The sequence below is a fragment of the Misgurnus anguillicaudatus genome, chromosome 3 (genome assembly GCF_027580225.2).
Source record: "Misgurnus anguillicaudatus chromosome 3, ASM2758022v2, whole genome shotgun sequence".
Taxonomy (NCBI): domain Eukaryota; kingdom Metazoa; phylum Chordata; class Actinopteri; order Cypriniformes; family Cobitidae; genus Misgurnus; species Misgurnus anguillicaudatus.
Window position 1 is genome coordinate 32,808,653 of NC_073339.2, and position 14,137 is coordinate 32,822,789.

The window sequence follows — 14,137 nt, forward strand, 5'->3', positions numbered from 1 at the left end:
AGCACAAGATGTCCTCTTTGACACTCTGTCACAGTTTGTATGCTAGTCTCTGTTCTCTCTATATTGCCTAGTAGGTACATTAGTTGATCAAATGTTAGGAAAATAAATATATGCTGTAGGCGTCCCCTCAGTTTAACATTTTTAATTTGACTATGCATCATTACTTGGAAGTAATACTCCATACTTTACACAAATCTAGGCAAAAAACATTCATACTGTACATAAAGGTAGGTGGCTGTTGAAATGAAATATCCGGTGAGTCACAGAGGTCTGGTGGATATTTCCAAACCTTTGGTCTATTTACGTACCAGTGATGTAATATGTTAACAATAGACAAGACACCATGTAGCGGTAAACAGTTTTAAGTGTACATCACCATAGCAGCCTTTAAAAGTGCACATTCAAATATCACACATTCCTTCCCCCTTTTGCACCAGATGATGTGTTGGGTGTTTATCCAACAACAGTGACAAGGTGAGCCAAGCGATAATGATCTTGTGCATGTGTGTGTGAATTCATGTTTACTATAGAAATAAACGCACTGTGAGGAAGATATCAGTTCAATATTTCTGGGGCAGTTTTCCGGACAGGGTTTAGATTAATCCAGGAGTAGGTCTTAGTTATATTAGGACATTTAAGTCGTTTTTACAAACATATCTTACAAAAAACTATTCTGGTGTGCATCTTGAGATAAAACAATGGCACTGTTATATAATAAGATTTGTCATTGCAATATGTTTTTAAATTAAGGGAGCGCAAACAAGCATTTTAATCTAGGACTAGGATAAGCCCTGCCTGGAAAACCGTCCCTAAGAGTTCAGTGTGAACAAGAACAGAACATTTATCCTGCTGTTTGTGTGTATGTCTGCCTTTTTTGACTTTCTTGGTAAAGAAATTTATTTATGGGTAAACTGTGACATTGTTTCTGAAAATTAACTGATAACGCTGACAATACAAATGAGGTAATTGTAAGCATTGGTCCTTTTACTTGATTTGACAGGTGCATTCAAAAAGTGCTTAAAAATTAAAGTACTGGGATTCTTTACTCTTGAATGTGGCCAGCTGGTGTTTATGTTTATGCCAATTTCTATGCTTCCATATTCTATCTAAATTATACATTTCATGATATTAGAGAAGTATTAGTTGGCACACCAAAGCTAAAAAAGAAAAAGAAAAAAATGTATTAATAAAAAGCTTTTGACTGGCGTGTGATGTTTCGAGCATGCAGGCTTTTTATCAGACAATGATGATGAAGGCATTTTTGGTGTGCCGACTTTACTTATACTTCTCTGATAAGATTTTTAGTCAAGCACCAATGTGAAGCTGATGTGCAATATTTTTTGTTGACATTTCATGACATTCCCTGCTGAAAACAATGGAAACTACACTCCCCTAAAGGATTATTAGGAACACCATACTAATACTGTGTTTGACCCCCTTTCGCCTTCAGAACTGCCTTAATTCTACATGGCATTGATTCAACAAGGTGATGAAAGCATTCTTTAGAAATGTTGGCCCATATTGATAGGATAGCATCTTGCAGTTGATGGCGATTTGTGGGATGCACATCCAGGACACGAAGCTCCCATTCCACCACATCTCAAAGATGCTCTATTGGGTTGAGATCTGGTGACTGTGGGGGCCATTTTGGTACAGTGAACTCATTGTCATGTTCAAGAAACCAATTTGAAATGATTCAAGCTTTGACATTGTGCATTATCCTGCTGGAAGTAGCCATTAGAGGATGTGTACATGGTGGTCATAAAGGGATGGACATGGTCAGAAACAATGCTTAGGTAGGCCGTGGCATTTAAACGATGCCCAATTGGCACTAAGGGGCCTAAAGTGTGCCAAGAAAACATCCCCCACACCATTGTACCACCACCACCACCACCAGCCTGCACAGTGGGAACAAGGCGTGATGGATCCATGTTCTCATTCTGTTTACGCCAAATTCTGACTCTACTATCTGAATGTCTCAACAGAAATCGAGAATCATCAGACCAAATTGTAGCCTCTTTTTCCTATTTGTAGTGGATATGAGTGGTCCCCAGTGGGGTATTCTGCTGTTGTAGCCCATCCGCTTCAAGGTTGTGTGTGTTGTGGCTTCACAAATGCTTTGCTGCATACCTCTATTTTAACGAGTGGTTATTACAGTCAAAGTTGCTTTTCTATCAGCTTGAATCAGTCGGCCCATTCTCCTCTGACCTCTGGCATCAACAAGGCATTTTCGCCCACAGGACTGCTGCATACTGGATGTTTTTCCCTTTTCACACCATTATTTGTAAACCCTAGAAATGTTGTGCATGAAAATCCCAGTAACTGAGCAGATTGTAAAATACTCAGACTGGCCCATCTGACACAAACAACCATGCCACGCTTAAAATGTCTTAAATCGCCTTTCTTTCCCATTCTGACATTCAGTTTGGAGTTCAGGAGATTGTCTTGACCAGGACCACACCCCTAAATGCATTGAAGCAACTGCCATGTGATTGATTGATTAGATAATTGCATTAATGAGAAATTGAACAGGTGTTAAATGACTGGATTGTACATAGAACGCTTAACGTAACAGCATGCGATGAAGCCAGCGCAGAGTTCGAGCGGCCATTTTGGTATGCGTTAGCTTAGCTGGCGACTGACGTATTCCTGTGGGTGGAGTTTAGTCAAAAAACTGTTTTACTGACATCATTAAAGCAGGAAGTAGAGGGCTGTAGTCCAAAAGTAATTCTCAAAAACACTACAAAAATCATTTTTTTAACGCCATAATGGTGAAGCTAATGGTTCCTATGTTTTATTTAACAGAACCCATTGGAATTTCTGTAGCCTAATGGTTTTATTGTTTGTTTGTTTGATTGTTTTTTGGCAGTGTTGGTTTTTGTTTAAATTACAATGGCAATTTTACTGTGGCACAGAGTGTCACATTTCCTCCGGGACTCAACCGGTGGCCTTTTGCCTATACAGCCGAATCACAGCTGCTATTTAGTACAACAGCACTCTCACTCATGATACTGCTTCAGTTTTTTTCCATTTGTTGATTTGATGATTTTAGAAAATCTGTGAAATTGGGCCTGTAAAATTGATTTAGTGAGTACCAGCAGAAATATAGATATTAATTTGTTTTTTTCTTCTTTGCATTCCTGTGGACTTCAAACTTTGACTTTGAACAAGCCTGCTTCTAAATGTGATAACAGTGAAATGTAATACTGTGTGGTGGCTGTGAATGATTAAGCAGCTTGTGTACCTTTTCTTTACTCTCTCTCTCTCTGTCTCTCTCTCTCTCTCTCTCTCTCTCTCTCTCGCTTTCCTCCCTGTATTCTCCTTTGTATTCTCTTATAGAGGCTTACACTTGTAATAACGCACCAAAATCATCATATTTTTTCCCTCTGTTAACACTCTGCAATATATAGTATATAGTTTGCCAGCCACTCCACATCTATCAGTATCAGTAGGTGATTAAGTATTGATATCAGTCTCAGGTGTCTCATATGACACCAGCCAAGTGGCAGCACACACATGCGCATTTCTGTTGAATACTTCCTAAAGTTAAAGGTAAAAAAATTAAGTGGGATCTAATAAATATGTCCAGGTAAAAGAGTCTGATTGTTTAGTTTCTGTTTATGATATGTGCTGTTTAAATAAGTATGTATAGCATATGTGTAACAGTGTACATTTCGATTATACATGTGTGGTTGTAAATGTGATCAACTAAAATTCTCTTTTTTTGTGAGTTCAAATCATGCATTTTATGCTATAAAGTGGCTCCAAACTGTTTTGAATATTTAAGCCATAATTATAAATGCATGAATGTCGTTGCATTAGATCAAACTAAGTTACACCCGTTCTCAGAACTAACTTCATTTTTCTCAGAAATGTTTGTATTACCTTTAACCAACTGCACCCAAGGACATTATTATGGAGGAATGAGATCGGTCTCCCTTACATTCACACAATTCACTTGGATTTATTGTCCGGATATTTTTGTGGGGCCAATGTACCAAAGGGTTATGGGTTTGATCCCAGGAAACACACACTCTCAGAAATAAAGGTACAAAAGTTGTCACTGGGACAGTTCCCTTTCTAAAAGGTCAACCCATTCTCACCAAAAAGCGTACAAATGACAGCAAAGGTACACATTTGTACCCAAAGAGTGCATATTGGTACATCAAAGATACATATTGGAAGTTCAAAGATACATATTTGTACCTAAAAAAACAAATATTTAAAAAAGCAAGGCATGGCACAAAACCATGGGAAGATAAGTAATTGACAAGAACACAAATATTTACATTGCATTTCCATTTAAGCAGACACTTTTATCCGATTTACAAATCCATTTACAAAATGATTGAAGGTAGATAAATAGGGCTAAAACAATACTGTACATTTTAACTAAGTATTAGTTTGGAGGAAATGTGAGGTTGAGGAATGTTAGACAAGATAGCAAGGTTCAAATATGCATTAGGGAGAAATGAATTCACCTGCAAACATGTAATGGAACAATGACTCTTTTACGATCCCAAACAGGTTATGAAAAGCAGGTGAGTATAATAAAACATGGGTTGAATTTCAATTGCATAATATCTGTGTCAGGATAGGATGAGCTTTCCCACCCACCATTCCCTCTGTTGCATCAGTTACTCATTTTATCCTTGTTTCTGGGCGCTGTTAAACAAAGGTTTGTTTAACATGTTTGCTGCAATTTGTGTCTGGCAGGTTTCAGAGGATAAATAGTTAATTAATTTGTTCTCAGCCTTTTTCACTTCAAGTCCCCCATTGCCAAACAATTTTTAAAGGCCCCCTTCACTCACTCAAGCAGGACTATGTATATTTCTTCAAAAAAAAAATGTTGGTTCTTTAAGCTTTTAAAGGGGCCATATCACAAGACTTTTTTAAGATGTCAAATAAATCGTTGGTGTCCCCAGAGTACAAATGTGAAGTTTTAACGGTAACACTTTATTATAATGTTCATTAATTAACATTAGTTAACTGCATTAGTTAACATGAACTAATGATGAACTGCACTTGTGCAGCATTTATTAATCTTTATTAATGTTAATTTCAACAATTACTAATACTTTATTAAAATTTGGTTAATGTTAGTTAATGCACCATGAACTAACATGAACAAACAATGAACAGCTTTATTTCTATAACTAACATTAACAAAGATGAATAAATACTGTAACAAATGTATTGCTCATGGTTTGTTCATGTTAGTTAATACATTAACTAATGTTAAATCATGAACATTATAATAAAGTGTTACCGTTTTAACTCAAAATACCATATAAATAATTTATTATAGCATGTTAAAATTCTCACTTTTTCAAACACTGATCACAATGATGGTGGTTTGTTGCAATTAAAACTCAGTTGTGCTTTTCTCTGCACTAAATGGCAGTGCTGTGGTTGGATAGTGCAGATTAAGGGGTGGTATTATTATAATAAGAGCTCCTTATGACATCATAAGGAGAGCCAAATTTCAACAACCTATTTTTGCATGTGCTTTTAGGGAATAGTTTACCAAAACTAAGTTACTGGGTTGATATTTTTCCCATTTTCCAGGTTAATAGAAGCACTGGGGACCCAATCATAGCACTTACACATGGAAAATGTCAGATTTTCATGCCATGGCCCCTTTAATATTACTATTGTTTTGTCATATTTTAAAAAAGTGTTTTGACTAAAAAAGGTCATCTTGAGGCCCCTGCAGCCCTCTGGATGAGAAACACTGGGTTAGTGGCTAAACCTCAATATGTACAAATTCCTGTCAGACTGGATCAGTATGCATTAAACAAACGTGGAATTTACTCTGGAATGGGATAAAGATATTTTAGGTTGCTTTATAGATGTTTATTATTATTATTAGGCTTTAATATATTTATTATGCAGGTAATTACATTTGTCTATAGGTCAGCACAAGAAATTATGTATATTGCACTCCTAACAGTTTTTATTTTAATTTTTTGCTTGCATTTTAAATTTCGTTTTATCAGACTGATCTCACGGAAAGTTGTGTTGTAGTCGCGCAAAATTTGATTAATTTATTCGTGTCCATGGCATGAAATTCAGCTTTTATGGTGCCTTGAGCATGAATGTCTTTTTTGTGTCACTTGCACAAATTTCTACTTTTTTATGTCCATGCATGTTTTTTTTTTCATTTTATGTATCGTTTTCCCATTGTTTTTTCCTAATTTCTTACCATTTTTGCTTGGGGTTAGAATCACTTTGTGTTACATTTATAGACATCCTAACCCCAACTCTAACCCCAACTCAAGGCAAAAATTGTTTTACAAGCGGAAGAAAAACATGTAGAAACCAAGTACATCCTAACCCAAACCCCAAATCTATCCCCAAGTGACAATGATTAAAAAATACAGGGAAAAAAATGAGAAACAATACATAAAATTACAGGAAAAAGAAAGTCATGCCACGGACACGAAAAACTATTTATAGATTTTCTATTTATAGAACTATTTATATTATAACACGACTTTCTGTGAGATCATGTTTTATAGTTTTTGTTGCCATTTTACCCTGAGCCCTGGTTAATATCTGATACTTGTATAGATATATGGGTGGGGGTTCTGATAAGACGCAGAGAAACACGAGCTGCACCCACTGAGGAGAATCATCAATGATTTAAATACAATCATCATGTTCTTTCTCTCAAAGACACACACAAAGACTGTCCTGTGCCCATCTTCATAAGAACTAGCTGAAGATCCAGCGGCAAATTACATTAGTCTGAATACTGCAAAAAGTTTTCTTTGAATACTTATGTCACGTGCATGTATCTATTTTCTACTCGTTATTACCTATTTTGGGATCTATTACAATCATCATTTCAGTTTGACGGAGTTTTATCGGCTTTTGTATCTTGCAACTTTTATTTAAACCAACTAAAATTCCAACAACATAATTCCACTTTGAGCGTACCGTAATTATCAACGTATAACACATAAAAATGTAAGTTTTTAAAGTGAGAACCCCCTTTTGTGTGTCAAAGGGGTTTGGTCATATTTATAGTTCAGCTCTGTCTAGAAGCCCAGCGGCGCCCCTTATATGCAAATATACTGTGTTGAAACGAAGCACCTTGCGCATCCCAAGGGATTTGAACCCGTCCAAAGTCTCTCTATTGTTATATAGGCTAGTTTACAATGCTATAGCTCGACCACTCCCTTCAGTGGCTGTGAATCGAGGTTTCGCATATCCCGCCCTCTGTGAGCTCGGATACACAACGCCCCATCTCACAGGCATTGGAAAAAACACCGCTCCCGGGGTGGCAAACAGGCAGTTTTAATCAAACGATACAATTTGTGGATTTATGTAAACTGTGAGAGGCAAATACTGCGTGGGGACGTCAGTTTCGCATACATTCAGACGCCGATCGACCGGGCTCACCTGTACAGGTAAGCAGCGTACAGGGCGGGCATTTCATTTGGGAAACAGGTGTTATGCTCAATAGAGACTTGTTAAGATATTTTAAGACACAGTCAGATGTTTCGGTTGCAATACGGGTTTGGTAGCCTATTGCAAAAGTTTAAAGTTGTGGTATTGTTGACATTTGTTAGTCTGCGGGTTAGTCTAAACTGAGCGCAGAATATCTGCAAGATAGATTTTTCAAACGGGAAAAAAAACGCAAGAATGTCATCTGATATCGATAGAGTTGACTTGATGATAAAGGCCAGCGAAACCAAGGTACCATTTGGGACGTGATGTAAAGATTTACCTGTTTACTTTCATCAATATTTAACCAGTACGGCTAGCGATCGTTTTGCAGGGGGTATTTTAAATTCAGTGACGTGCAATAGCTTGATTTTTTCGGAAGAAAACGTAAATAAATAACGCTAATGTTGGTGTCTGAAATAAAGTGTTTGGTTGACGGGTTAAATAATGATTTATGATTTGTAAATTACTAAACATCATTAAAATAATTAGCTCTTATCTTGATTTCGTTCTTGCACAAAAAACCCAATGGTTTCACTCCATTGACCGGAAGGAGGTCATTAGGCTACGTGCCCCTATGGCAGTGGTTCTCAAACTTTTTCCGCGTGCGGCCCCCCTTGGTTACGGTGCATTCCTTCGCGGCCCCCCCAAAGAAAATTTATGACAAAAACTGTTCTAAAATTTTTTTTAAATTAAACAAAACATTAAGTTATACAAAGTAGTGCTGTTGGTTGGTAGCCTTATTTTATTAGGTTTAATTACACAGAATTCATGATAAATGAAGGTATTTTATAAAATGTCATAAAACAGGGGCCCCCTGGCACCATCTCGCGGCCCCCCTGGGGGCCCCGGACCCCAGTTTGAGAACCACTGCCCTATGGTATGCATGTGCATATTTATAAGTGCTGATAATCTGCGTTATCTTTACACAATTATTGATACATGGATCCATTTCTGTGGAAGTCTTATTTAAAGTCTCATCATTTTTTACGTTCGATCAATTGGTCATTTAGTGAACTTTAATATATTTTATTATTTTGTTAACAGTATAGCTATTGTGAATTAATGGATACATAATAAACATATGTATGTGGGAAGATAAAATCTTGTTAGGCCAGTTTAAGGCCTGTTCTTCCATAAACTCTTGTTTTTGTTTTTAACTCCACCTCACTGTCTGCTGATGTGCTACCTTCTTGTATATTGTGCAGTTATAGTGAAAAGTACCAGATTTAATCAGATCATACACAACCACACTGTACCTAAACTGTATTTATTGTGCAATAAATCTATATGATTCTTGTGTAAATAGAGGTACTTGCTATATTTGAAAAGGATGTTGCCTTGTGGGTTTTGCATTTCTTTGCATATTGAAAGTCCACTCGAACTCGGCTACCACACACGCAGCATCCATTAGCCATTTAACTCATCCTCACCAACGTCATCCTTTCCTGTACTGTATGTAACGTCTTTAGTAGGACAGCCTTGCTGTCTTTTAGTGGAAGAGGTTTGTTGTCATTAAGTTCAGTAGCACATCTATGTACATTGTGAGGTCTTAAAAAGATCTCAGGACTTAGTATGATCATAATGAAACATGGAGGTCTTTAGATTAGAGTTTATCTGTTGTCAAATGTTAAAGAAAAATTAACAAAATTAGATATGATGCCTCTTTTATGACAAAAACAAAAAGCATCTTTTCATGTACAGAAGTGATACGTGGTTGGTAGATGTTTACATTTCACTCATTTACATTTCACTAAATTTTGTACTTTTAAAGTAAAAAAATGTAAACGTTTTTTAAACTTTTCTTTTATAATTAGCACTTAGTAAGTTGTAACAAACATGCTGTTTAATCGTGGAGAGAGTTTTTTTTGCTAAGAGACTGGTGGTGTTAAAATCATGTGAGTCATTTATAAATGTTTGATTTTTTGGGTATTCATTAGCCCTTATCATCTATCCCATCATCCAAATGTGTCACCTGACTATAAAGCTTGTGTTTTAATGTGACCTCTCCAAAGTCTTGGAGGCATCAAAAACCGCATGATGATAGCAAACAGTCCCTCTTTCTTTTACTTCTAGAAGGATAATGTTAAAGCATTTAATCGAACTTTTTGTGTTGTGTGTTACATTAGTGTTTTAACATCTATTTATTATAATATGAATAAGGACTAAAAAGGAAACATGGATCTACAACAGTTTAAAAGTGAATGCAAATTTTAACAAATGATATAGTGCTGGGCCAGGATTAGTCGCATACAAAATAAAAGTGAGTTTTTGCAGAATATGAGTGTGTGCTGTTGTGTGTAATTATTATGTATATATGAATACACACACATTCATGTATGTATTTAAGAAACATTTATGTGTGTGGGTGTGTGTGTGTACAGATTTGTATATATTCTATATTATATATCAATAAATAAAAATGGATATATAAATAAAACAATTCTGAAATGTATACATGTATGTGTGTGTTTGTTTGTGTGTGTGTGTGTGTGTGTGTGTGTGTGTGTGTTAAAATATACATAATAATTACACACAGTAAACACACACATTTTATGCAAAATTTTTGTATCCGATTAATCTAGATTAATCTTTGCCCAGCACTAAATATCACACAGAAGTCGTCACTTTTCTTTTGTTTCCTCAGTATGATCCGTTTTCTGTCTACATATACTTATTAGTCCAATCACTGATACTGGCTGTGACTTGTTTGGACACCTATTGGTTATTTAAACCAGTTTTAATTTCATTTTTACATTGTTATCAGTATTTTAATGTGATAAGGCTGACAGCAGTGTGTGAGTTGAATTGTTCATCTCAACATTTTGCATGCGTTTAATAGTGATTCTTCTTTCTGATGGGGTGGAAACCTGAACCATCCATTAGTAACACAAGCTATGACGTTGCTATGGTACAGCTTGACTCCGGCAGGGTTACCATGGTAACCGTCAACAGTCTGGTATAAAAAAGTTGTAATAGTGATAGCCCACCTGAAACCCAAAAGGTGGAAGGTTCACGTCAGAAACGACAGACGTCTTTTAAAAGCAGGAGAATTAGGAAATTTACCTCAACAGCTGGCTCGTACGGCCAGAGCCATTATGTCTCCAAACTTCATTAAAAGTAAATGTCTGAAGTTTCACTTAAACCCCATTGAACTTTGGTTGGTCATTTTGCGTTATAATTTAGGAACGTATTGCATTGTGTAGAATGCAACAATAACATTCATGCCTTCTTCTTTTTTTACTGGCATGTCTTGGATTTTGTTTTTTGAGAAGATTCGTCCATGCAAAACTGTTGTTTTAGTTATCTGAGGACAGAGCAAACGGGCCAAACTTCAGTTGGATGAATAAACAAATGAATGCAGAATTTGAAAGGATGCTCTCAACGTAGATCTAACAAGGCCTAGTCAACTATACACCACAAAGGCTTTATCTAAGCAGAATAACAAGTTTTCTTCCTTTTCCTCAATCTTTTTGTCTCACCTCAAAGCATATTTCCTCTTTCGTAAACCTCTCCCCTCACACAATGACAAACACCTGTTTATCGGATCCCCAGGCTCATGATCTATTATATTTTTTAAATCAAGGCGTGAGACTAAAGATAACAGGAGAAGTATACAGCCTTAGGGAATGCTTATAACATGTTATTAAAGACAGATTGCTTAGCCATGCAGACTTTCCCTTGAGAATCAGTGTTCTGTATTCATGGTTGTCGTCTGTAAAGTCCTACTTATAGAAAGGGTGTTTGCTTAGGCCTTGAAAAGTAAAGCAACAGCCATGGCTATATTTGTTTTCTTCTTATTTGAATCCTTTAAGTTGGCTAAGGCTTTGTTCACACCGTACACAAATCTTATTTGTTTGTCAAATCCCTTTGGTGCATCTTCGCCGGTTGCTATAGCAACAAGGTAGTTTGCTTACTCTTTCCCTATGCAATCGAGCGCAGTTAAAGGCATTCGCTAAATATTGAATGATTGAACAAGTGAGCGTTTTAAAACGTAGCGTGAATATGTCAAATACAGTAACGCCACTGACACTTTGTCTTATGAGGTCTAGTTAAACCAGTGTACAAATCTCTTGCCATTGTTCTTGGAAATACAATTTTTATGGCAACAGACGTAGATATCCAAGGTCATTGACTACACAACTTAACTAACAGATCCGATTTCATCACTTTCACAATGACTGTGAGAACAGTCAGTCCTAAAGATTGAAAAAAGATAACTAGTAATAGGGTACAGTGTGAGGAATGCTGTACGTAGATTTGGAAGCACAAGGAGGCCATTTTGTGGAAAAGGTCAGTGTAAGATAAAGCGAATTGTGTGTGTAAGCACATGTTTGCCAAATGTGCACTGACCTTTGTTCATCATATCAGTGAAAAGCAAATATAGCGTCATAGGCTCCCACACATTCAACTTTAATACTGACTCACATTTTTGGACACACGCACACAAACAGTACTACATAGCGGACATCTCAGGTCCTGAAGTGACCATATTAATTGATGCTCCTTATTGGTATTTTAGTCAGTGGCAGCCGATGACTTCTTTTTTTGAGGGCGCATGATGCGAAGTTTGTCACAACTCACAACATGTATGTAGCCCGTCGTGTGTGGTTCCTTTTTCAAAATATGTGTTCTGCGCCTCGCGAGATCCTGTGTGCATCACCTGTCTTGTCAAAATAAGTGCCTGCTGCAGATGCGTCTAAAGGGTTTATGATAAAAGAGACGCACGCTCACGTTTGCCAGATACTTGCATTATCTCATGCGTAAGAGTTTACTGTTAAAGGTGCAGTGTGTCAATTTTAGCGTCATCCAGTGGTGAGGTTGTGAATTGCAACCAAGGCTTAGTCCACTGTTCACCCCTCGCTTTTGAAACACATAGAGAAGCCACGGTAGCCGCCACCGAACAAACATGTCATCGTCAGAGACAATTTAGTAAAAAAAGTTCTGTTAAGGGCTTCTGTAGAAAAATGGCGGCACAAAATGGCGACTTCCATGTAAGGGGATCCTCGGTGTTTGTAGAAAAAAAGTGTCATTTTAAGGTAATAAACACATAACGGTTCATTATGAAAGGTCTTTATACACCCCTGATAATATAGTTTTGTATATTATTTTGCATTTCCGTCAAGAGATCCTTCTAAAAATTACACACTGCACCTTTAAGGGAGTGTTTTGCGTGTATTTTGTGAACGTGAGCGTTTCTTTTATCAAAAACGGTTTTGCAGGCACTTATTTTGACATAAAGCACACAGGATCTCTCGACGCGCAAAACACATATTTTGAAAAAGGAGCCACACACGACACTCCGAACACTTATTTTGAATTAGCGCCCCTCGGATGAGCAGTCACGAGCCGCCACTGATTTTAGTTTGATTGATTTGTAACTACAATGAAAATGAATGAATTGTTATGTAATTACTGTGTAATAACTTGTTATGAAGTTGTTATAACATATCTAAGTAGTCATACAATCACATATTGTTGACTTATTTATTTTATTAAATCGTTCAAGCAATCCACAAAACAGAAGTTGATTCATGGTAGAAATATAAAGGGTGAGTAACACCATTAATGACATCATATTTTTTTCTTTCTGCAGTCATGAAGTCTTTCTACCTGCTTGCCACTTTGATATGGTGTTTATCGTCGAATTTCTCCTGGGCAGCTAAGATCGTGGTGGTTCCTCCCATTATGTTTGAGAGCCACCTGTATATTTTTAAGACCCTTGCCTCTGCTCTCCACGCCGAGGGCCACGAAACCGTCTTCCTTGTCTCCGAAGGTCGAGAGGTGCCACCATCCGACCATTATCGACTCCAGCGCTACCCCGGAATCTTTAACAGCACCTCGGCCGATGATTTCCTCCAATCAAAAGTTCATAACATCTTTTCGGGCCGTTTCACAGCTCTGGAGCTTTTTGACATCCTGGACCACTATTCTCAAAACTGTGACGCTGTTGTCGGGAGCGCTTCTGTCATGGAACTGCTAAAACATGAACGTTTTGACCTCCTACTAGTTGATCCCAATGAAATGTGTGGATTTGTCATAGCTCACATTTTGGGCGTCAAGTATGCGGTGTTCAGCACGGGACTGTGGTACCCTGCGGAAGTTGGCGCGCCGGCACCCCTGTCTTACGTCCCAGAATTTAACTCGCTACTAACGGACCGCATGTCGTTGTTTCAGCGGGTAACTAACACGGCAGTGTACCTGGTTTCCAGATTTGGTGTACAGTTCTTGGTGCTACCGAAGTACGATCGCATCATGAGGAAGTACAACATCCAGCCGTCTGTCTCCATGCATGATCTGGTTCAGAACAGTCGACTCTGGATGCTGTGTACTGACATGGCACTGGAGTTTCCAAGACCCACTCTTCCACATGTTGTCTATGTAGGAGGCATCCTCACCAAACCCCCCAGCCCCTTGCCACAGGTAAGAATCACTATTATTATATTCACATCATTCTCCAAAGTTTTTCTCTTATTTTAAGTTGAAACAGGGCTGCACAAAAAAATCGGCCCTGGCATTTTGGCCTTAACTGGCCCGCTACCTATGATCACAAATACTATCCATCTTTGTGCAACCCCCGACTATGTGTACTGTGTAATTGTAGGTTGAATAAAACTATTTAACCTACAATTTATAATAAATAATGAACAAAACAAAAGTACTGCCAGCTGACTCACTGTTAATA

At 37.5% G+C, this 14,137-nt stretch overlaps 1 protein-coding gene across 2 annotated transcripts in view; it reads left to right on the plus strand.

The window, feature by feature from the left end:
- The first annotated feature begins 333 nt into the window (after positions 1 to 333).
- Positions 334 to 14,137, plus strand: part of ugt8 (UDP glycosyltransferase 8) — a 38,092-nt gene continuing 24,288 nt past the window's right edge. The window contains exons 1-2 of one of the 2 annotated variants that reach the window (XM_073864832.1): positions 334 to 474; positions 13,049 to 13,875. In XM_073864832.1, coding sequence (XP_073720933.1) covers positions 13,051 to 13,875 — 825 coding nt within the window. In that variant the 5' untranslated portion in view covers positions 334 to 474; positions 13,049 to 13,050. Of the gene's footprint in view, positions 475 to 7,162; positions 7,416 to 13,048; positions 13,876 to 14,137 lie in introns of those variants that run through there. The other variant, XM_055205529.2, reaches the window with a different exon arrangement.